This window comes from Oryx dammah, unplaced genomic scaffold, assembly GCF_014754425.2.
Source record: "Oryx dammah isolate SB20612 unplaced genomic scaffold, SCBI_Odam_1.1 HiC_scaffold_27, whole genome shotgun sequence".
Classification (NCBI taxonomy): Eukaryota; Metazoa; Chordata; class Mammalia; order Artiodactyla; family Bovidae; genus Oryx; species Oryx dammah.
The window spans coordinates 89,025,877-89,051,860 of NW_024070211.1; the positions used below are offsets into that span (position 1 = coordinate 89,025,877).

Consider the following 25,984-nt stretch of genomic DNA (forward strand, 5'->3'; position numbering starts at 1 on the left):
ATCAAATGAAATTACTTGTTTGAAGTTAAGCCTAGCTGTAAAGCAAGTACATAGGGATGGAAATCAATGTGGTTTGATAAGCCAGGGATCCTAAGAGAGACTTTTCATGCAATCTCTTGTTTAACCTTTATTATACCTCTGCAAGTCATGGGGATCTTTAGGTAATAATAATAAATTACTTCTTAGTCAAAAGGGCAGAATTCAAGCTCAGGTTAATGACTGCAGTTCTTTTCAGGGCCAATAATATATCAAAGTATTGGTCCCAATACTACCACCATCTTTGCCCATCCACTCATTCCCAAATTATAATAGAACAATACCATGGATATTTCAAAGTGGCTCATGGAATCATCTGCAGTACTCTGTAGTGCATATTCATAGATGAAATATTCAAAGAAAAGGAGATAAAGAAAATGCCCCGAAGTCTGGCAGTTAAGCCTAGCTTGATAGAAACAGTAATTGTAAGGATAATGATTTGTAGATTTTATTTGCTCTGGTAAAAGTTGCTAATTTTATTCCATATCTGATGTTTGAAAAATTTAACTATATTGTTTCCCTTTGCATTTTTTTTAAAGCTACACCATTTCCAAACAGCTTCAAGTGTTTTACCTGTGAAAATGCAGGGGATAATTATAACTGCAATCGATGGGCAGAAGATAAATGGTGCCCACAAAGTAAGTGTGCTGAGTTTGGAACTCTTTTTGTGACCAGACCTCATTTAGATCTCTCTCAACTGGCTCTGAGCAAAGGCATCTTATGTGATGAGATTAGCAAACCAGCAGGAAAAAAGAGAACTTTTGACAAGACTATCCAGACATCAGACTAATCTGAGAGTACATGGAAACTGATGACATAGCCTCAATTTATAATTGTGTATGCTTTGAGGAAGAATTTAATTAATATTTACCAGGGAGAACAAATAGACCACAATGTTGACTAAGGCATTCTAAGAATGTCAGAAATGTTTGATGATACTTCTAGAAAAGTCCTACTTACTGTAAAGCAAAAGAAGGTTTCTGTCCTCTTGAGATACACTGATGCTTAAGTGACTCACTCGTTTACTTGACCGACGTTTGAGCATCTTTTTAGTTTGTTTAGCTGTCTGGTAGATCCCAGTGTGTAATCCAGTACCTGGACCATATTGGGCACTTGGTAAATATTGACAGAATGAATGGATGCCTTTGACTATATAGTCAGGAAATCTCTGAGGAATCTACATTTGCACTAAGACTTGAATGACCAGAAGAAATCAGCTCTGTGGAGATCTATAGGAAAAACATGTCAGTAAGAGGGAACAGCAATGCAAGGGTAAGATTTGGCTTCTACAGTGAACAGGAAGGCTGGCTGGTGAGGCTTAGTGGAAGGGGGAGAAAGGATCTGATGGAGATAAGGACCGGGACATGCAGGATTTTCGTTTTGGTAAGAAGTTTAGATTTCATTGGAAATGTGTTGGGAGTTGAAGCTATAGAGTACAAGATGCTAGGTATATTGTAGAATATTGCTCTGGCTTCTGTGTGCAGAATGAATGGTTGGGGACAAGAGAAGAAGTGGGCTCTTTCATTATCTTTTAGGGCAGTAGAAGATGGTCTTAGACGAACATAGGGGGAGAGAAGATGAATGACTTAATACAGACAAACAAACTTGGATGCAAAGCAGACAGGATGTGCTGATAGAATTGAAAACCTCTACTTAGAACTATAAGGAAATCAGGCTGTTTGTATTTTAGGATACTCTTGGGTTTTTTTTAGGTTTTCAGATGTGAAATGCCAACAAAAACAAACTCTTCCAGACTTAGCAATTACCAACTTTGATCTACTATTATTGTGAATATTTTGGAAGTTTCTGTATCACTTTATGAAAGTGAAAGAGCCCTACCTCTTCCAGATAATGCCAGTGGGTTGTGAGTGTGCTGTGCTCAGTCGTGTCCTACTCTTTGTGACTCCATGGACTGCAGCCCACCAGGCTGCTCTGTCCACGGGATTCTCCAGGCAAGAGTACTGGAGTGGGTTGCTGTGCCAGCCTCCAGGGGATCTTCCCCAGCCCAGGGTTGAACCCACGTCTCCATCTCCTGCACTGGCAGGTGGGTTCTTTTACCACTGAGCTACCTGGGAAGCCCTTGATGATGCCAATGGGTGGAGCCAATTGATGGTAACACTGGAGACCTCTAGGGGCCTGAGAATCTTATGCTCTAAATTAGACAGCTGACTATAACATTTGCATGGACAGTATTGTTCACTACTTCTTTTCAAGAATAATTGTGAAGATTTTGTTCTGTAATGTTCTCTTACAGCTCTCAAGAGCACGTGACTGAATTGTGCTTTTGAGTACATGTGTGTCTGTGCATGTATTCTTTTGGGGATTTGTTTCTACATTTTCACAGACGTTTATTTCAATGTTTGCGAGGTAGGCAGATGGCTCTCTTTATTAGCTTGTGTGAGAGGGCTGGTAAAATTCTTTAATTATTTGCTTTAAATGTCCCAGAGAACTGGCGGGGGAGGGGGAAGGGTTTGGAACAGCAGTAGATTGGGGCATTGATGTCTAGCCTCTTTATGACTGTCACCCATCCTTTTGAATTTTACCAAATGCTGTTCAAGAGGAAAAGGGAGCAACCAAGGATGAGTTGGTTAGACAGCATCACTGACTCAATGGACATGAGTTTGAGCCAACCCTGGGAGATGGTGAAGGACCTGAAAGCCTGGTGTGCTGCAGTCCATGGGGTCGCAAAGAGTCGGACATGACCGAGCGATTGAACAACAACAAAACGCTGTTTCTATTAGTTCTGTACATGTTCCAATTTGTAATTCATTAATCAAAGCCACTTTTAAGGGAACTTGCATGGGCATTTCTGGGTTTTAGAACTTTGTTGAAACATGGGAGCAAAAGAGGGATGCTGCAGTTTTCTGCCTCCAAGAAAATCTCAGGGAGGGGAGATTGGGGTCTTCCCCATCCACCCTGAAAACCTGACTCACAGAGAGAGATGGACATGAGATGACCTGCATTCCAGCGTGTGTGACTGTACACCAGCCAAGCCCCCCAAACAATAATCATCTGGAGTTCTGAGGCTATAACTGCTTACCTTTCAGCTTGTCATTATCAAGGGGAGTGAGAGTCAACCGTTTCTTGGGACAAACAGGCCTGTGGCTATTGTTCTTTGTCATCTCAGGTTTCCTTTATAGCTCTGCTTCTGCCATCAGCCAGTGGTGTTAAAAGAGTCTCTAGGTAACAAAATATGACAAGAATGACACTTCTTGTTTTGTTTACCCCGGTTCTTACTCTGAGTTTGTAGGGCTGCTTTAGCCTGTGTGACAGACTCTGTGAACACATGCACCTACCCGTTTTCGATTTTGTCTGGAGTACAAATTGGAATGCCTTTCAGAACATGGAGTGGTTCTCTCTCCTTCTGAGCCCAGTCAGCTGCTCTTGTAGAGGTGCTCTGCTGATGCTCAGCTCAATGCTGAGTGTACAGAGAGGCACAGTTGTGTGCTGGTGGAGAGCACAAACCCTGGAAAACCACCTCCACAAGAATCTCATCTTCCATCACTTTCTACCCATGTGACTGTGAGCTTCAGTGTTTTATCCGTGTAATGAGGATATTACTATGATTTGTCTTAAGGCCTGTTGTGAGGACTGGATGAGTGAATGCATATTAGAAGAGTGCCTGGTTGCTGGTACACACTTAATATCCACTTGCTGTTGCTAACATGAAAGCTTACAAGAAGTCTATTCAAATGCAAGTGCACTTACCCTTTTGCTAAAAAGAAAGCAAGCTCAAAGGCTGTCACATGGCTTCTTCACTTGTGACAGAGGCAGCTCTCTAAGTCCTGTCTTCTCAACTTTAGTCGAGTTTTCCTCCTCCTTGGCCCTACTTTTTGGCAACTGCTGCTTTAGTCCCTTCTCAGTAAACTAAGAAGCATTTCATTGGCCTGAGGTATCTAGAATACGAGGCACAGAACTAAAGTAGAATGTCCCAGAATAGTGAGTGAAATCGGTTTCTTGAAAGAACTCTTAAGTAATAAAATGTGAATGGTTAAAGGTAACTGTGTGAAAATGAACTAGCCAAGCAGAGGAGGACAGAGAAGGTAAGAGAGAACTAAAGAGGAAGAGAAAATACAGAAATACTTTGGGGAAAAAATCACACACGTTGGGAGGATTAGAGCCTGAAGAACTAGATGAGTAAGGAAAGCGCCTTGGCGTGTAAGGTGAAGCACCTGCTTTCACTCCAGTTTGCCACATGGCCTATTAGTATATAAAGAAACAATGAGACAGGAAGAGCTATGGCCCACTTCCTTTTTACATTTATGCTGCTGCTAAGTCGCTTCAGTCGTGTCCGACTCTGTGCGACCCCAGAGATGGCAGCCCACCAGGCTCCCCCGTCCCTGGGATTCTCCAGGCAAGAACACTGGAGTGAGTTGCCATTTCCTTCTCCAATGCAGGAAAGTGAAAAGTGAAAGTGAAGTCGCTCAGTTGTGTCCAACCCTCAGCGACCCCATGGACTGCAGCCCACCAGCCTCCTCCATCCATGGGATTTTCCACATTTATAGTTTTCATTTTATATTAGAGTTACAGAACACGTGCTTCAGAGGGAGAGAGAAAGATCCTGCCACTTTCTTATGAAAAGCAGACCTGGGGTTTTGATGAAAGTCTTGTTCAGTAGTTTTGTCAGCTTTACCTTGCACCAAAGGATAACTGCCCATTTATATTCATTTTAAAAATACACATACTTCAGAAGCTAGTACCTATTCAGAAAAACCACCTAGAAACTTGAGCTCACTGCCATTAAATTTCTTGCCTAGAAACTTAAGGATCATCCTGAATTTTAGTCATTTCTGAAGTGATTGTTCAAAGGTTTTTTTTGTGTGTGTGATGTAAAAAGTGAAACTGATTTTTCACCCCCCTGCCTAGATACACAGTACTGTTTGACAGTACATCACTTTACCAGTCATGGAAGAAGTACATCCATCACCAAAAAGTGTGCCTCCAGAAGTGAATGTCATTTTGTTGGTTGCCACCACAGCCAAGATTCTGAACACACGGTAAGGAGTGTGTGTGTGTAAAGTTATTGTCTGAAAGCTTCTTGATGGTTGTTTGTATACAGAGGCAGGACGGATAAATAATATGTCAAAGGTGTATACTTTGAGAGACTCCCTTACACTGATACAATGGAGATGAAAGAAGGTGAAAACTTTCTGTCCATTAAATAGTATCATTACTAAAAATGAATGACAATTCTCAGACTCCAGAGACCCTAGGGTCTTGACCTTGGACTTTGGGTGAGTTGCCTGAAGCAAGCTCTGGAATTCCAAGAGTAAACCATCCCTGCATGAAAGGATGACCAGTGCTACAGAGCCCAACTTATGTATTTTGTTTACAAAAATCACCAAGAATGTTACACAGAGAAGGTGCAAAGAGGAAAATGGTGACACCTTTTATAAAGAAAACCTTGTCTTACTGCCTCTGCTTAGATGAAGTGAGAGCCTGAAAGATTAATCCCAGCTTATTATGATGAACTATAGGTAACATTTTAGATCAATAGGTTGCTTCAGTTTTCTCATTCTACCATTTTAAATGAGCATTTGATTTTTTTATATGCCTGGAATCCTGAAATGTTTGAGAAGAAAATTACTTAACAGTATATTAATCTTATGAGATCTTAGAATTCAGTTTAGCCTATACTTACATAAAACGGTCCTGACACCAGTGGCCTTTAAAAAAAAAGTTATTTTAGTATAATTGATTTACAACATTGTATTAATTTCTGCTGTAGAACAAAGTGATTCAATTATACTTTGTCATATTCTTTTCCATTATGGTTTATCACAGAATACTGAACAGAGTTCCCTGTGCTACACAGTAGGACCTTCTTATGTATCCATCATATATATAATAGTTTGCGTCTATCCGAAATTCCCACTCCTTCCTTTTCCTGCCCTCTTGGCAACCACTAGTCTGTTTTCTGTGCCTGTGACTCTGTTTCTGTTTTGTAGATAAGTTCGTGTGCTGAGCACTAGTGGCTTTTAGCTCTGGCTACACACGAGAATCTCCTGGAGCTTTTCATAGGCTCTGGTAAGGGGGTAGCAGTGGGCAGACTCAGACCAATTGAAACAGAAATTCAGAGTGAGGTCCTGGGCATCAGGATTTTTTTGGTAAGCTTCCTCAGGGTGATTCTGATGTGCAACCAAGATTGAGAACTACTGAGATAGATAATTTATCTTACCTGGCCCTTCTGGAAGCCATTTGATGTAGATACTTTATCCTGAAAGCCTCTGTGAATGTCTGGGTTTATCAGGTGGAGGTGTTGTACCAGGTATTATGACAAGAGCATGCTTCTCTTGAAACAAGCTTGTGCTGAGAGCTAGCGTTTTTCACCAGTCAGCAGCCAGATTAGCAAGCCAGCATCACTGTAAAGATAGGGATGAGGCATTAGTATAGACAATAGAGTCATAATTATCCCCTACCAAGTAATACTGAGAAAGAAAATCAATGACTAATCCACAAGGTTCCTAGCTTTCATTTTTGTTTCAGTGTTTCCCCTTGCAAACCTTCAGAAGATTTGTTGACTCCATTAAACAGTCTTACTCCATTTGCCTTTCTCTTGCTTATGCTTGGGTTGATGCAGATAAATCACAGTTAAAGTGAAAAGACTCTCAAGATGGTTTTTACTTTGAGGTCAGTTGTGAGGAAGGGTGCCCAAGGGCCTGGATGACTCATAGATCAAAAACCAACTTAGTTCTGTCCGCAGAGTGGTTTCTAACCTCCTGATGTTTGCGCTTCAGTTACTGTCTCACTGAAGTCACTTAAGACACCCCCAAGCCAGAACTGCCAAGCCTGTCCTAAATTCCTGAAAAGTTCCACTTAGAAAAATTGCAATATGAAAATTTACCTAGTAGGAGACAAGATGGTGGAGTAGAGGATGTGAGCTCACCTTTTCTTATGAAAATACCAAAAAGCACAGCTAAAAGCTGAACAAGCATAGACAAAACATGCTGGAACCTACCAAAACAGATATCCTATACCCAAAGACAGAGACACAGTGAGATGGTAGAAGAGGTACAATCATGATAAAATCAAATCCCTTACTGGCCACATGGGCAATCCACAAACTGAAGAATTATTAGAGAAGTTCTCCCACAGGAGTGAAAGTTCTGAGCCCCACATCAGGCCCCCCTGCCTGGCAAGGGGAGTTTGGCAGTGGAGGAGGAGCCCCCAGAGAATCACTGGCCCCTTTGAAGGCCAGGGCTTCCCTAATGGCTCGTTGGTAAAGAATCTGCCTGCAAAGCGGGAGACCCAGGTTCGAGCCCTGGGTCGGGAAGATCCACCAGAGGAGGGCATGGCAACCCAGTCCAGTACTCTTGCCTGGAGAAGTCCATGGATAGAGGAACCTGGCAGGCTACAGTCCATAGGACAGCACAGAGTTGGACACGACTGAAGCAGCTAAGCAGCAGCAGTGGAGTCTGCCTTAGGAATTCCACTGGACTGGGGGAAACAGAAACCCTACTTCCGGAGGGCACACAGACGGTCTTGTGTGCACTAGAACCCAGGGAGAAAAGCAGGGACCTCTTAAGGGCCTGAGCCAGACCTACCTGCTGGTATTGGAGGGTCTCCAGCCTAGGCAGGGGGTGTGTGTGGCTCACGGCAGGGACGCAGACACTGGCAGTGGTAGTTCTGGAGAGTACTCACTGGCATGAGCCCTCTGGAAGGTCACCAGATCAGAGAGAAATTAAAAACACAATCCCGTTTACCATCAGATCAAAAAGAATAAAAATACATAGAAATAAACCTACCCAGGAGGCAAAGGACTTGTTCTCTAAAACTAGATATGGATGAAAGAAATCGAAGAGGACACAAATAGATGGAAAGATATACCATGGTCTTGAATTAGAAGAATCAGTGTTGTCAAAGTGACTCTACTACCCAAGTAATATACAGCCTCAGTGCAATCCCTATCGAATTACCAATGGCATTTTTCACAAAACTAGAACAAAAATTTTGTATGGAGACACAAAAAGCCCTGAGTAGCCAAAGCAATTCTGAGAAAGAAAAGCTGAAGGAATCAGGCTTCCCTGCTACAAAACTACAGTAATCAAAAGAGTATGATACTGGCACAAAGCCAGAAATATAGACCCATGGAAAACCTAGAAATAACAAGATGGCCCAGAAATCAACCCATGTACTCGTGGTCAACTAATCTGCAACAAAGGAAGTGAGAATATACAATGGAGATAAGACTGTTTCTTCAAAAAGTGATGCTGGGAAAACTGGCCATTCACATGTAAAATAATGAAATTAGAATATTTTTAAACACCACACAGAAAAATAAACTCAAGATGGATTAAAGACCTAAATGTAAGATTGGATACTATAAAACTTGTAGAGGAAAACATAGGAAGAACACTCTTGAACACAAATCACAGCAATATCTTTTTTGATCAATCTCTAGAGTAATAGAAACAAAAACAAACCCAAATGAGACCTAATGAAACAAAAGCTTTTGCACAATAAAGGAAATCATAAACAAAATGAAAAGATAACCCACAGAATGGGAGAAAATATTTGTAAATGAAGCCACCAACAAGGGATTACTCTGCAAAATATACAGACAGCTAACGCAGCTCTCTCTATATATATAAACACAATCAAAAAATGGGCAGAAGATCTAAATAGACATTTCTCTGAAGAAGACATACAGATGGCCAAAAGGCATGTGAAGAGATGCTCAATATTACTAATTATCAGAGCAATGCAAATCAAAACTATACGATACCACCTCCTACCAGTCAGAATGGCCATCATCAAAAAGTCTACACACAATGAAGGCTGGAGAAGATGTGGAGAAAAGGGAACCCTGCTATACTGTGGGAATGTAAATTGGTCCAGCCACATGGAGAACAGTATGGAGGTTCCTTAAAAAAAGCTAAAAATAGAGCTTCCATATGATTCAGCAGCCCCACTCCTGGGCACATATCCAGAGGAAACCATGGTTTGAAAGGATATGTGCACCCCAGTGTTCACTGCAGCACTGTTTACAATAGCCAGGACATGGAAGCAACCTAAATGTCCATCAGCAGAGGAATGGAGAAAGATATGGCATATATACACACACACACACACACAATGGAATATTACTTCGACACTAAAAAGAAAAAAAGAGATTATGCCATTTGCACAATATGGGTGGACCTAGAGATCATCATACTAAGTGAAATAACTCACAGAGAAAAACAAATATATGATATCACATATATAGAACCTCAAAAAAATGATACAAATGAAGTTATTTACAAAACAGACGTTGAAAACTTATGGTTACCAAAGTGGAAAGATGGAGGTAAAATGGAAGTCTGGGGCTGACGTATACACACTACTATGTTTTATTAGTAGATAGCCAACAAAGATTTACAGTATAGAATAGGGAAATCTGGTCAATATTCGTAATAAACTATATACGGGAAAAGAATTACATGTATAATTGAATCACTTTGTGCTACCTGAAACTAACACAACATTGTTATTCAACTATACTCCAATATAAAATAAAAAATTTTAAAGAAAACTTACCTGTTTAAATATTCAGACATATTCTTAGTGGCTGCATCATATTAAACTGTTCATAGCTATAATTCATCTACTTCCCTATTAAGAATACTAGGCAGCTTTTAATATTTCTCTAGTCTAAATAACAACCCACATAATCTTTGTGATGCATATTACTAGATTGATTTATATAAAGTTTTTGATAAAGATTACCAAATTAATCCCCAGAAAGACTGAAGCAATTGTATTCTCAGTAACAGTGTCTGAGAACTATGTCATGGACCCAAGCTCGCATACTTTTTGGAAATCTTTGTTAATTTGTTAGGCTAAAAGGTATATTTTCAAATTTATAATTTTTAGTCTCAAACAGTAAACATTTAAAAAATAAGATAGCCTTTTTCTCTCGTAAGTCATTACTCTTTTGAAAAATGTTGCACTTAAATAAAAATTTATATACTCAGATAAAAAAAAATTCTGTCCTCAGAGTTGGAGAAGGTCTTTGTTTAAGCCTCCCGTCTTCTTCCCATTACTCACTGGCTCTTCCCCCTCCTCTTCCTTTTGTAACAGGAGTGTAGGTCTTGCTGTGAGGGGATGATATGCAATGTCGAGTTACCCACCAACCACACGAATGCGGTCTTCGCTGTGATGCACGCTCAGAGGACGTCCGGCAGCGGGGCCCCTGCGCTCTACCTACCGGTGCTGGCCTGGGCCTTCGTGCTGCTGTTGATATAAGGCCACCTTCCTGGGAGAGGCAGAGACCAGTCCTCTGAAGCACAAGCTAACAACTGTAAAATGGCGAACTTTGAAGACCAATCTCTTCAAGATTGAAGGATGTGCATTGGACCTCACAGCAGAAGCCAGCTATTTGCTTAGCTCAGATACTCCTGCAGGAGGCCACGAGGAAGGGGACTTGGCAGGGACTGAGTGATTATGTAGCTGTTAGGTTTCTTGATCAAAAGGGCTGCATTTTGTCTCTTCTGCAAGGAGGGTCCTGCCTACATCTACCACAGGCAGGTTCAGTAGCCTGTGTTGTCCCCACCAGCCCAGACCTTTAGGGGAAAGGACTCCTTGACCTAATTGACTCCTTCAGGGGCTGCTGGAACAGACCCTCTCAATTCTGAGATTGGCTCAGAGCATCTCTGTGAAATCTAATCCTTCCCTCAAGAGCAGTTTCCCCACTGAGGGTGTAGTAACGAGAAAGCCCACTATAGGAAGAAAACTTCCAGGTGAACTAATATGAAACCTATTTGCTACTTGTGGGGGGAAATAAAGCTTTTAAATTATAAGTGTAGACTGCATGCTTATGTGTTTCTTGGCTGACGTGGAGATGAAGCACATCAACGAGTGTCATAAAGGAGGCCAGTTGAAGCTGATCATGCACTACAGGTGCTATATTCTGGTTTAAGGCATGCAAACCTACGCCAAGGTGACTTAATGCTTTCTTTGGGGGAAAGAACCCTTCTAAGGATGCCAAATGCAAAATTAGTGAACTGAGAAGGTGAAGAAACCTCCTGAGCAAGGAGGGTGATAACTTATCGTGTGATAGAGCCTCAGAAGTAGCAGTTTAGGGACTTCCCTGGTGGTCCAGGGGTCAAGATTCTGTGCTTCCCTGCAGGGGGCATGGGTTCCATCTCTGGTTAGGGAACGAAGATCCTACATGCAGAACAGCATGGCTAAAAATTAAAAAAAGAAAGCAGCAGCTTAAAGACAGAAACGGGCGACAGTGTCCCTCTTCCAGTCAACCTGTCTCAATGGGAGGGCCATCAAGAGAAACTTTTGAAATCCATGCTAAAATGTCTGGTTCCCTTGACTTCTCTTTCATTCTTATAACAGTCCTAGACTTTCAAAGGACTTCCTTGGTGGCTCAGACGGTAAAGTGTCTGCCTGCAATGCGGAAGACCTGGATTCTATCCCTGGGTCGGGAAGATCCCCTGGAGAAGGGAATCGGAACCCACTCCAGTATTCTTGCCTAGAGAATTTCCTGGACAGAGGAGCCTGGCGGGCTACAGTCCATGGGATTGCAAAGAGTCAAACACGACTACCACCACCACGTGACTTTGGGGGAGAAACAAATATTCAGTCCGTAGCAACCCCCTAGCCATGCCTATTCACTTACATGTTGTCTACAGGCTTCCTTCTTGCTACAACACCAAGGATGGGTAGAGGCAGCTGAGAGCACATGGTCTGTGAAGTCTGGAAGGTCTGCTAGTTTGCCCTTTACAGGAACAGTGTGCTGATCCTAACCTCTGAAATGGCAGAAGGACACCGGGAAAAAGCTGCTTGCTTTGCACGGGCTGTGGTGCTCATGGCGGTGACTTGGCATCTGCAGTGGTTTACCAGATCACTTTCCTTACATGCGTCCATGAGTTTTTCTTCTTCATTTTGTTTGTTCTGTTCCTTTGATTCAGCCTCTTAGTCGTTATGTGCTATTGTCAGGTGCTGAGCTGTGTATGTTTCTTCTCGACCCTGATGCACTGGGAGTGTCTCATCTTAAAGCTCTTTACCTTCCAATAAAACAGGGAGGAGGCAGATGGTCATTACCTCCCTGTCTCTGGCCGAACCAGAGACTCACCTGGAAGCAGCAGTTTTGAAGTCTGATGTAGATTTATCTTGCCTTTCACTTAGCACCTTGAGGTATTTGAATTTTCATAGCTATGCTTGTTTGAAATTAATTATATATGACTTCAGTTGGAACATTTTAAGAGCATCTTTGGTGGGTGTCTTTTTATTCCCCAGAGTTTCTTTTGTCTGTGAAGTTGATGAATTGTCTGGTAAAAACTATTAGCAGACAGTACTTCTTTTTCTTCTGTCTAGATTAATGAATTTTCCTTTGTGTTTTTTGTTTCCCAAGGAAACATCTTATTTTTTCTTTCTTCTTCTTCTTCTATGTTTTCATAGATTGCCCTCCTAACCACCTCTCCTCTGAGCATTTAAAATAGAGTTATCCTGAGCCAAAGAGAGAACACACAGAGGAAACAAACTGCAAAGACAGCCAAGTGAGTAGGGGTGCCAGATTTACAAATAAAAGGATGGGATGTCCCATTAAATTGGAATTTCAAATAATTTTTTAGCGTAAGTTATTCATGAACTCATAAGTCTGGCTCATCTGAAGCAATGTTTTCAAGTCCTTGTAATCAGAATTTTCTGGCCAACTTCAAAATAAGGCAAATTCTAAGGGCCTCCTGGAGATGCTGACTCAGGAGATGGGATGGAGCCCATGCCTAATCCTAATAATTAGATGTTAAAGAAGAAGCTCCCAGATGACTGTGACGCTAGGTGTGTTACCCTTGATCTGAGAGGTTTACTCCCTCTTCAGAAGCCCCGTCCTTGGTCACATAATAAGTGCTAATGAATAATAAACCTGGGCTGGAGTTGTGGTTCTCAGTGTGGTCTCTGGACCAACAATGGAGGCATCACCTGGGAATTTGTTAGAAACTCAGATACTCAGCCTCCATTCCAGACCCACTGAATCAGAAACTCGAAGGGCTCAATCTGGGTTTTTTTTTGTTTTGTTTTGTTTTTATTTATTTATTTTTAATTTTTACTTTACAATTCTGTATTGGTTTTGGCATAGATTGACATGAATCCTCCACAGGTGTACATGTGTTCCCAAACATGAACCCCCCTCCCACCCCCCTCCCCACAACATCTCTCTGGGTCATCCCCGTGCGTCAGCCCCAAGCGTGTCATATCCTGCATCAGACATAGACTGGCATTTCGATTCTTACATGATATTATACATGTTTCAATGCCATTCTCCCAAATCATCTCACCCTCACCCTCTCCCTCTCCCTCTGAGTCCAAAAGTCCGCTATACACATCTGTGTCTTTTTTGCTGTCCTGCATACAGGGTCATCATTGCCATCTTCCTAAATTCCATATATGTGTGTTAGTATACTGTATTGGTGTTTTTCTTTCTGGCTCACTTCACTCTGTATAATCGGCTCCAGTTTCATCCATCTCATCAGAACTGATTCAAATGTATTCTTTTTAATGGCTGAGTAATACTCCATTGTGTATATGTACCACAGCTTTCTTATCCATTCATCTACTGATGGACATCTAGGTTGTTTCCATGTCCTGGCTATTATAAACAGTGCTGCAATGAACATTGGGGTACATGTGTCTCTTTCAATTCTGGTTTTCTCTGTGTGTATGCCCAGTGGTGGGATTGCTGGGTCATAAGGCATTTCTATTTGCAATTTTTTAAGGAATCTCCACACTGTTCTCCATATTGGCACAAAGACAGACATATAGATCAATGGAACAAAATAGAAAGCCCAGAGATAAATCCACATACATATGGACACCTTATCTTTGACAAAGGAGGCAAGAATATACAATGGAGTAAAGACAATCTCTTTAACAAGTGGTGCTGGGAAAACTGGTCAACCACTTGTAAAAGAATGAAACTAGATCACTTTCTAACACCGCACACAAAGATAAACTCAAAATGGATTAAAGATCTAAATGTAAGACCAGAAACTATAAAACTCTTAGAGGAGAACATAGGCAAAACACTCTCCGACATAAACCACAGCAGGATCCTCTATGATCCACCTCCCAGAATTCTGGAAATAAAAGCAAAAATAAACAAATGGGATCTAATTAAAATTAAAAGCTTCTGCACAACAAAGGAAAACATAAGCAAAGTCAATCTGGGTTTTAATAAGGTTTCCAGGTGCTTCTGACGCACACACTAGCTTAAGAACCACTGGATCAGAGAAGTGCTTCCTAAATGGGTCCTTGGTGGGGGCATGAAAATTACTCAGGGAGTTTATATTTAAAGAAGAAAACTGGACTCACAGGCCCCAAATCCAGAAAGTCATATTCTTTTTGTTAGAGTTGAATCAGAAAATCTGTATTTTTAGTAAACTCCTCACGTGGTCCTGATACACAGCCACTTTTGGAGCCACTAAACTAGAGAATAAGAGATGGGAGTGCCGTTAGTGAACAGAAGTCCTAAACCTTTACCACTTGACCTTGAAATCCCTATGCATTATAAATGGACTGTATGTGGTGTCTCCAATGTAACTGTTTTAAAACTAGAACCCAAGAATCTAATCAGAGTCCATTTGCATGGATTTTTTCAGTCCATTACATAGTGAGCTAGAATGGCCAAGTGATCCAGACCTCAGATTAATTTCATTTGCCCTCTAATGAGCAAGAAGATGAAAAGTACCTTGTCAAAATGTCCCGTGAGAAGTGGGGTAGTGGAGGCAGGAAAGGAGAATATGTGGATTTGTTCTTATAAAAAAGACAGGGGGATTAGCTATGAATACGAGGAAAGTGTGAGGGAATGACCTGTCAAAGTTCCATTTTGAATACTACATGCTAGAATAAATCTTGAGTTCCTGTCCATCATTCACTTTCTGAAAAGAAAAAAAAGTCATACAGAACACATCTTTTCCCTGCTGAGTCTAAACTCTCCCTAAATCCAAACCTGACTGAGGTTAGCAGCCAGAAATTACAGACATTGTCTTCTGTACAGTCTGCATTCTGCTGTGTCATGCGCTGTGTAAAACACATCTCATAAGAAAAGAGAAAGAGGGGGTTGGTTTCTCTTTCTCACTGGGAGAGGACTTAAAAGCTATGCAAAGCATGAAATGAGCAGCATGAACCAGCATGGACTTGGAAAGTGAGGTGTGGTGTGGAATTGGGAAATATTTCACAACTGAGAAATTACCCTTACGCACAATTTTTGTGATGTGTCAATTGCCATCTTATAAAATTCTGCTCTGACCTTTGAATCTTGTGCATTTTATTTTTCACCTGTCTGTCACCGACTCTGATTTGTGGAGGGTTTCACTGTGATTCTGGATGTGTGTGTGTGTTGTGGGTGGGGAGGAGGCAGGCGAAGCACGCCAGAGGACAGAGGTGAGTAGTGGATGCATGAAGGTGACAGCTGTACAAACTGGAGAACAAATGGCTGTCGTCATGTAATTTGAGTCTGCCTTTAGGCGTAGCTCCTCGGCTGTGCACCTGAAAACAGTCTAGCATCTCCCTGGTATCACACACCTCCCACTTCTCCTTTGGCCTTCATAGTTCTACTTCGTTCCCTGCTTTCTTCCCTCATTGCCTTGGCCTCTTCTATTAGAGGCTGAGGCTAGAAGCTGAACTACCTGGGGGGGTAATCCAGGATGTGAGCAACTCGGAGTGTAGGCTGTGAAAAATATGGCTTTCATGCGTGATCCCAGGAATACTATTCAAGGAGTCTGGGAATCTGCAGTTTGAACAAGCATCTACCTGGTCGTGATTCTGGTACTGGGAGTCCTTAGGGCATCATCTTTAGAAACAATAATGCAACGCCTCAGTAAAGGCTGTAGAGGCTCAAGTAAGAGCATCTACCACATAACTCCTAAACCTCCATTTCTGCACTTTTTTGGTCTATGAAAATTGGTCCCAGGGAAAGGGCTAGGATAAGCTGGAAGACACTCTGGCTTGGCAGAGCTGCCCTATGTGGATGGTCCTGGGTTCAGTTCAGTTGCTCAGTTGTATCCAACTTTTTGTGACCCCATGGACTGCAGCATGCAGGCTTCCGTGTCCATCACCAAGTCCCGGAGCCAACTCAAACCCATGTCCATTGTGTCAGTGATGCCATCCAACCATCTCATCCTCTGTCGTCCCCTTCTCCTCCTGCCTTCTATCTTTCCCAGCATCAGGATCTTTTCCAATGAGTCGACTCTTCACATCAGGTGGCCAAAGTATTGGAGTTTCAGCTTTAGCATCAGTCCTTCAAATGATTTCCTTTAGGATTAACTGGTTGGATCTCCCTGCAGTCCTAGAGACTCTCAGGAGTCCAGCACCACAGTTCAAAAGCATCAATTCTTCAGCACTCAGCTTTCTTTATAGTCCAACTCTCACATCCATTCATGACTACTGGAAAAACCATAGCTTTTACTAGACAGACCTTTGTTGGCAAAGTAATGTCTCTGCTTTTTAATATGCTATCTAGGTTGGTCATAGCTTTTCTTCCAAGGAGCAAGCATCTTTTTAATTTCATGGCTGCAGTCACCATCTTCTGTGATTTTGGAGCCCCCCAAAATAAAGTCTGTCACTGTTTCCATTGTTTCCCCATCTATTTGCCATGAAGTGATGGGACCAGATGCCATGATCTTCGTTTTCTGAATGTTGAGCTTTAAGCCAACTTTTTCACTCTCCTCTTTCATTTTCATCAAGAGGCTTTTTAGTTCTTCACTTTCTGACAGAAGGGTGGTGTCATCTGCATATCTGAGGTTATTGATTTTTCTCCCAGCAATCTTGATTCCAGCTTGTGCTTCTTCCAGCTCAGCATGTCTCATGATGTACTCTGCATATAAGTTAAATAAGGAGGGTGACAATATATAGCCTTGACGTACTCCTTTTCCTATTTGGAACCAGTCTGTTGTTCCATGACCAGTTCTAACTGTTGCTTCTTGACCTGCATACAGATTTCTAGGAGGCAGGTCAGCTGGTCTGGTATTTCCACCTCTTGAAGAATTTTCCACGGTTTGTTGTGATCCACACAGTCAAAGGCTGTGGCATAGTCAATAAAGCAGATGTTTTTCTGGAACTCTCTTGCTTTTTAAATGATCCAACAGATGTTGGCAATTTGATCTCTGGTTCTTCTTGGTTTTCTAAATCCAGCTTGAACATCTGGAAGTTCATGGTTCATGTACTGTTGAAGCCTGGCTTGGAGAATTTTGAGCATTACTTAGCTAGTTCCTGGGGAGGCCTAGACAATTGGGAGCTCCAGAAAACCAGGTCTTCTTTGAGCCAAGCAGGATGTCCAGGGTTCTGACCACTAACAGGACTCCCTATGAGTCATGGCTGAGCAAGTATAGTAAAAGCAATACAAAGCCAAGGGCAAGGTGAACTTGTTCACAGGGGCTAAGCAGAGAAGAAAAACCAACACAATTCAAATATTCTTTAAAGGAGGATAAGGAACAGGGGTCAAACAGGTCCTGGAGACAGACCCTATCTAGGTTGTTGAGGGTCCCCAAAGACAGTAGTACTTTTTAGAGAGTGATGTATCCATCAGGATGACTTCAACTACAAATAACAGAGAGGCCCAATGAAATTGGCATACATTTGTTGGCTCATACAACCAGAAGTCCAGAGGGAGAGTGGGAGTCGGGGTGGACTTAAATCAGTGGTCCATTCGCTGCTGTTTTTTTGGCTCCATCTCTCCAGTGTCTCTGGTAAGGAGATGGTCACAGCTCTCCCAGACATCCCAGCCGGTGTCCAGAGAACAGATAGAGAGATGCTACTGGATACTGACCAGGAAGTGAAGATCTTTACCCAGGCCCCCAGCAAATTGCACCCAGGCAAGATGTGGTTGCTCTTGACTCAGTACAGCTAAACAGAGCTCAGTGTCCCCTAAGGCATGTGTGATGCATGACAGGAGGTAGATAGATGAGCAAAATAGGAATTAAAGAGAAGGAAGGAAAAAATGGATCTGGGAGGGCAGCCAGAAAGGTCTGCTCCAGATTCCCACAGTCGGAAGCCATGTCGGGAGGCAGTTGTCAAGCTGGCTGAGAAAATGTTCTGGTTAGAGATAAGCCAGCCGAGCCCTCTGGAACTGTACAGACTTGTCCTGACCGCACGGTTAGTTGGTAGCAGACCCAGACAGAGAGGCACCCCTGTCTTCTGCACTTTCCACCATGTTCTCTTTTGATTAATGTATGTTGTAAATTTGCAAGGAGTAGAGACAGTATTCAACACTTCCCAAAATATTCTACAAGAGAAACTTTTCTTTCTCAAGCATATGAATTCCATAGAACACACTCTGTTTAAATCAACACCACTTTGCAAATATAGAGAAGTATGGGCGGTGGGGGGAGGGGGAGCTGCAGAACTCAGCGGATGGGTAAGGAACTGACCCCTAAAATCAGGTGGTTGGTTAACACATGCCAAGTGCATGAACCTTGACTCCTTCAGAAACACTCATTTCTCTAAGAGCTTGGGCTCCATCCTGTGCTTGTATAAATGACATCCTTGCGTCCATTATCCTCGGGTGAGTAGAGGCAGAAAACTGAGATTTTTGCCCTTACAAAAAGGGCAAAATACTTAAAAAAAATTATGTTCTCAAATTGTTGCCTATCAGTATCCTGAACTAATTTTGATCCCACTCATGGCATTTTCCTCTAGGTCCGAAGGGCCTGCTACTCCTTAATACCCAACTGTAAACCAATCTGGAACACATTGTTTTCTAAAGATTGTGTTTTCCTCTCTTTCCATATGCCCTTTGAAGGTAGTCACTGAAGTAGTCACTTGTTAGTTTAAATATTTTTAGATTTATTATGAAATTAACCTTGAGTCAGAAATGGGTCCTGAAGACTAACCACTTATCTTTATTTCAACTAATGCATTTAGACCAGAATTTCTTAATGGACTGAAGATGTCTTTTTATCAGAGATATGGACATATTCTTAAGGAAAGTCTTTTGGTATCTCATCCAACAATAAAAAAAATGAAGATAGAAGCTTCTGAGTGGTGAACACATGGCAGTTCAGAGAGGGCGAGGAAGCTTGCAACCCTTGCCACAGAGTTGCCTAAGCATCTTTTATCCTGTGCCACTTCCCACTGGTCACAAAGCTCTGCCCATGTGTCAACCCTGGGGGAGGTTGTTATCCATCCACCATGAGGCCTTAACTTGCACCTTGGCCACTTGCTCACATGAAAGGAGGAGACAAGATGCCAGAGTAGAATGACTTTAACTCACCTCCTCTCACAAAAACACCAAAATCACAACGAATTGCTTATCAACCATTGACAAAAAAGACTAGAATCTACCAGAAAAAGATACTCTACATCCAAAGGAGGAGACAAAAAGAGATGGTAGGAGAGGCATTTTTACTGTATAGTCAAATCCCATACTTACCAGGTGAGCCACCCACAGACTGGAAAATAGTAATATCACAGAAGTTCTCTAACAGGAGTAGGAGTTCTGAAACCCAGATCAGGCTCCCCAGCATAGGGATTCTGGCATTGGGAAGAGGAGGCCCTGGAGCATGTGGCCTTCAAGACCAGAAGGGCTTGAGTGCAGGAATTCCACAGGACTCCTCAGGGGAAAACAGATTCCATTGTTGGAGGGTGCACACAAAGTTTCATGTGCACTAGGATCCAGAGCATCAGACCTGTCTGTGGGTCTTAGAGGGTTTCCTGGGTAAACAGGGCTTGCCTATGGCTCACTATGGGGGCAAGGACACCAGAGGCAGAGGCGCCAGTGAATACTCCATTGGTGTGAACTCTCCTGAAGGTCACCATTTTGGCACTGAGACTTGAGCCCACCCAACAGCTTGTAGGCTCCAGTGCTAGAATACCTCAAGCCAAACAACAAGAAGGGTGAGAACACAGCCCAACCCATCAGCAAACAGGCTGCTTAAAGTTGTCCTGAGTATGCAGCCACTTCTAAGCACACCCCTTGTTGCAGCCCTGCCCAACTGAGGGACAAGAGCCAGCTCTACCCACAGTGGGCAGACACCACTCCTTAACAGGATCCCTGCACAAAACCCTGGATCAACCTCTTCCACCAGAGACAAGAGGAACTACAAACCTGCAGCTTAAGAAATGGAAATCACAAATAAAGAAAGTTAGACAAAATGAGACAGCAGAGATATGTTCCAGACGAAGGAACAAGATAAAACCTCAGAAAAACAACTAAGTGAAGTGGAGATAGGCAATCTGACTGAAAAAGAATTTAAAGAAATTATAGTAAAGGTGATCCAAGAGCTCAGAATGGAGGCACAGGCAAAGAAGATAGAATATATGTTTACCAAAGAGCTAGAAGTGTTAAAGAACAAATAGATGAACAATATAGTAACTGAAATGGAAAAATAGACTATAAGGAGTCAATGGCAGGAAAATGAGGCAGAAAAAAGAATAAGTGAACTGGAAAATAGATAGCTGGAAATCACTGCTGCAGAACAGAAGAAAGAAAGAATGAAAAGAGGACAGTTTAATAGACCTCTGGGACAATGTTAAATGTGCCAACATTAGCATTATAGGGCCTCCCAGAAGAAGAGAGAGAGACAAAGAACCTGAGGAAACACTTGAAGAAATGGCTGAATCTTCCCTAACATGAGAAAACAAACACTCAAGTCCAGGAAGCACAGAGATCCTACACAGTATAAACCCAAGCAGAAGGATACCAAGACACATAGTAATCAAATTGACAAAAATTTTTTAAAAAAGAAAATATTAAAAGCAACAAGAAACATACAAGGAAATCCCCATATGGTTATTAGCTATTTTTTCATCAGGAACTCTGTAGGCCAGAAGGAAGTAGCATAATATTAATATAATTAGAGTGATGAAAGGGAAAAATCTACAGCCAAAAATACTCAACCCAGCAAAGCTCTTGTTCATATTTGACAGAGAAATCAGACATTTTACAGATATGCAAGAGCTAAGAGAATTCAGCACCACCAGATCATCTTTGAAACAAATGCTAAGGAACTTCTCTAGGTGGAAAAGAAAAGGCCACAACTAGAAATAAGAAAATTACAAATGGGAAAGGCTCACCAGTAAAGGCAAACATACAGTAAAGGTAGGAAATGACACACAAATATGATGCCAAAATTAGCAATCATGAGAAGAGTACACATGCAGAATATTAGAAACGCATTTGAAATTAAGAAACTAACATTCTATATATAAATATATATTTCTATATCAAAACTTCATGGTAACTCCTAATCAAAATCAATAATAGATACCCTCACAAGAAAGAAAAAGCAATCCAAACACAATTCTGAAGATCACAAGAGAGCAAAAAAGGAAGTGAAGGAAAAGGACCTACAAAAACAAATCCTAACAATTAACAAAATGGCAGTAAGAACTACATATTGATAATTATCTTAAATGTAACTAGATTCAGTGCTCCAACCAAAAGATACAGACTGGCTGGGAAAATACAAAAACAAGACATATATTTGCTGTGTGCAAGAGACCCACTTCAGATCTATAAACACATACAGACTAAAACTGAGAGGATAGAAAAAAGTATTTCATGCAAATGGAAATCAAAAGAAAGCTGGAGTAGCAGTACTCATATCAGACAGACTTTAACAAAGACTGTTATAAGAGACAAAGAAAGATGTTACATCATGATCGAGGGATCAAACCAAGAAGAAAACATAACAATTGTAAATATGTGTACCCAACATAGGAGCACTTCAATACATAAGGAAAACACTAATAGCCATAACAGGAGATACTAGCAGTAACACAATTATAGTGGGAGACTTTGTCACCCCACTTATATCAATGGACAAATCATCCAACCAGAAAATCAGTAAGAAAACACAGGCCTTAAATGACATATCAGACCAAATGGACTTAAACTGATATATGTGTGTGTGTGTGTGTGTGTGTGTGTCTGTGTATAAGACAGAGACAGAGTGAGAGAGTGTGCACATTCCATCCAAAAGCAGCAAAATACACATTCTTCTCAAGTGCACATGGAACATTCTCCAGGATAAATCATATGCTGGGCCACAAAGCAAACAGTAAATTTAAGAAAATCATATCAAGCATCTTTTCAGACCACAACACTGTCTGATAGAAATCAACTACAAGAGAAAAAACCATAAAAAACACAAACAGATGGAGGCTAAAGAATATGTTACCAGAGAACCAACGGATTGCTGAAGAAACCAAAGAGGAAATAAAACATGTAGAGACAAATGAAAATGAAAACAGCGGTCCAAAACTTATGGGACACAGCAAAAACACTTCTAAGAGGGATGTTTGTAGCAATACAGTCTTACCTGAGGAAACAAGAAATATCTCAAATAAACAACTTAACTTTACACCTAAAGCAACTACAGCAAGAACAAACAAAACCCAAAATCAGTAGAAGAAAAGAAATCATAAAGATCAGAGCTAAAATAAATGAGATAGAGACAAAGAAAATAACAGGGGGAAAAAAAAAAACAGTGAGACTAAAAGCTGGTTCTTTGAAAAGATAAAACTGATACACATTTAGCCAGACTCATCAAGAAAAAAAGGGAAAGGGCTCAAATCAATAAAATTAGAAATGAAAAACGAGGAGTTACAATGAACACGACAGAAATACAAAGCATCGTAAGAGACTACTACAAGAAACTACATGACAGTAAGAACAAATGGACAAATTCTTAGAAGGGTACAATCTCAAGACTGAACCAGGAAGAAATAGAAAATATTGAGACCAATCATTAGTACTGAAACTGAAACTGATTTAAAGCCGCCAACAGACAAAAGTCCAGGATCAGATGGCTTCACAGGCAAATTCCATCAAACATTTAGAGAAAAGTTAACACCCATCCTTCTAAACTCTTCACAAAAATTGCATAGGAAGGAACACTCCCAAATTCATTGTATAAGGCTACCATCACCCCAATATCAAAATCAAAGATATCACACAAAAAAAGAAAACTACAAATCAATATCACGGATGAACATAGAGAAATCTTCAACAAAATACTAGCAAACCAAATCTAACAATACATTAAAAGGACTACAGAATGTTGAAAAGACAGTCTCTTCAATAAGTGGTGCTGGGAAAACTGGATAGCTACATGTAAAAATTGAAATTAGGATATTCTCAGCCTACTGTATCACACAAAAAAAGACAATTTTACTTTTTGAAATTAATGCTTATTTTTTTGCCAGTTTTTTAAAATATCCTAAGGAAATCTAATAATGATGTATCAGATACAAAATTTTAAATATATTTGTGTAGGATATAAGATTAATATAAATTTATATAAATAGAAATCTAATCTATTTAAATTATTAATGACATCAGTCAAGATGCTCCTATTCTTATTTCCTCTACACTTGATAAAATATTCTCAGAGAAATGTTAGTATGTCTCACTACGATTATATATATTTTTCTTTTCCCTTATATTTCTTCTGATTTTTGCTCTATGTATCTTTGTTTCTTTGTTGTTAGGTGTTTATTGGCTTATGATGTCTATCTTCTTTTTGAATTGTACCTTTTATCATTAAAAATATTAATCTTTGTTTCATTTAAAAATAAATAAATTTAATAAAAAAATAAAAAGAATATTCTCAGCCCCTCACTGTCTGAGATGGCCCACACTCTGTCTATGGAATGTGTTTCTCTCTAAATAAATCCAATTCTTACCTAAAAAAAAGAATATTCTCTGACACCACACACAAAAAACTCTTAGAAGAAAACTTAGGCAAAACACTATTTGACATAAATTGCAGTAATATCTTTCCGGATCCACCTCCTAGAGTAATAAACAAAAGTAAACAAATGGGACCTAATTAAACTTAAAATGTTTTGCACAGCAAAGTAAATCATAAACAAAATGAAAAGACAACCCACAGAATGGGAGAAAATATTTGCAAATGATGCGACCAACAAGGGATTAATTTGCAACTGACACAGTATTAATCTCCAAAATATTCAAACAGCTCATGAAGCTTAAAAGCAAAATAACAAACCACTCAATCAAAAAATGGGCCAAAGATCTAAATAGACATTTCTCCAAAGAAGACATACAGATGGCCAGTAAACACACGAAAAGCTGCTCAACACAACTAATTATTCAGTTCAGTTGCTCAGTCGTGTCCAAATCTTTGCGACCCTATGAATCACAGCACGCCAGGCCTCCCTGTCCATCACCAACTCCCGGAGTTCACTCAGACTCATGTCCATCAAGTCGGTGATGCCATGCAGCCATCTCATCCTCTGTCGTCCCCTTCTCCTCCTGCCCCCAACCCCTCCCAGCATCAGAGTCTTTTCCAATGAGTCAACTCTTCGCATGAGGTGGCCAAAGTACTGGAGTTTCAGCTTTAGCATCATTCCTTCCAAAAACACCCAGGGCTGATCTCCTTCAGAATGGACTGGTTGGATCTCCTTGCTGTCCAGGGACTCTCAAGAGTCTTCTCCAACACCACAGTTCAAAAGCATCAATTCTTCGGCGCTCAGCTTTCTTCACAGTCCAACTCTCACATCCATACATGACTACTGGTTAAACCATAGCCTTGACTAGACGGACCTTTGTTGGCAAAATAATGTCTCTGCTTTTCAAAATGCTATCTAGGTTGGTCATAACTTTTCTTCCAAGGAGTTAAGCGTCTTTTAATTTCATGGCTGCAGTCACCATCTGCAGTGATTTTGGAGCCCAAAAAGATAAAGTCTGACACTGTTTCCCCATCTATTTCCCATGAAGTGATGAGACCAGATGCCATGATCTTCGTTTTCTGAATGTTGAGCTTTAAGCCAACTTTTTCACTCTCCTCTTTTAGAGACATTCAAATCATAACTAAAATGAGGTCTCACCTCACACCAGTCAGAATGGCATCATCAAAAAGTCTACAGACAATAAATGCTAGAATAGGTGTGGAGAAAAGGGAATCTCCTACACTCTTGGTGAGAATGTAAATTGGTGTAGCCACTGTGGAGAACAATATGGGAGTTTCTTAAAAAATGAAAAAAAGAGAAAACGTGATCCCTCAATCCCACTCCTGGGCATATATCTGAAGAAAACCATAATTCAAAAAGATACATTCATCTCAACATTCATTGCAACATCATTAACAATGCCAAGACACTGAAGCAACCTAAATCTCCACTGACAGGGGAATAAATAAAGATATGGTATATATACACGCAATGGAATACTACTCAGCCATAAAAAGGAACAAAATAATGCCATCTGTAGCAACATGGATGGACCTAGAGCTCATCATACTAAGTGAAATCAGACAGAGAAAGACAAATAGATGCTATCACTTATAGGCAGAATCTAAAAAGATTATACAAAGGAATTTATTAACAAAACAGAAATAGACTCACAGATTTTGAAAACATGGTTACTAAAAGGGAAAGTGTAGGGGATAAATTAGAAGACTGGGATTAACATATACATATTACTATGTGTAAAATAGATAACCAGCAAGAAACTACTGTAAAACACAAGGAATTCTACTCAATATTCCGTATTAAGCTATATGGGAAAAAAATTGGAGAAAGAATGGATATATGTATATGTATCATTATAACTGAATCACCTTGCTGTACACCTGAAACTTAATACCTGACGAGTTAGTTTCAACTATAACTTAATATAAAATAAAAATTAAATTAAAAAAGATGATCATATAACTAAGTTGAAAGTAAGGGAACAGTAGTATTTCCCCTAATCTATTTCTTTTGATGGATCTTTTTTTTGTAAAAGATCAGAAATCCAAATATCCAAAATTGATTTTGGAAGATGTTTTCTCAGCTGTATTCAGGTTATGACTCTTTATACTTACCTGGCCTTAAAAATTGTGGAATTTGAAAAAAGACAAGAGAAAGATTTTGATCATAGTTGCACAAATGTGTCATCTGTAACTACCTGGAGGCAGGGAGCAATTATTTGACTGATAAAATAGATTAGTGAAATAATTCTACATGACATCTGTGTTTTTCTTTTTAATGCAAAGTTTCAAAGTGAAATGAGTTT

The 25,984-nt window shown here is 40.5% G+C and overlaps 1 protein-coding gene across 2 annotated transcripts in view; it reads left to right on the forward strand.

Moving 5' to 3' along the window:
- The window catches only part of LYPD6B (LY6/PLAUR domain containing 6B), a 241,202-nt gene extending 230,380 nt beyond the window's left edge, over positions 1-10,822 (forward strand). For both annotated transcript variants that reach the window (XM_040229011.1, XM_040229010.1), the window contains exons 4-6: positions 576-674; positions 4,903-5,033; positions 10,099-10,822. In XM_040229011.1, the coding sequence (XP_040084945.1) occupies positions 576-674; positions 4,903-5,033; positions 10,099-10,263 (395 nt within the window). In that variant the 3' untranslated portion in view covers positions 10,264-10,822. The remainder of the gene's footprint in view (positions 1-575; positions 675-4,902; positions 5,034-10,098) is intronic.
- The last annotated feature ends 15,162 nt before the right edge of the window (positions 10,823-25,984 follow it).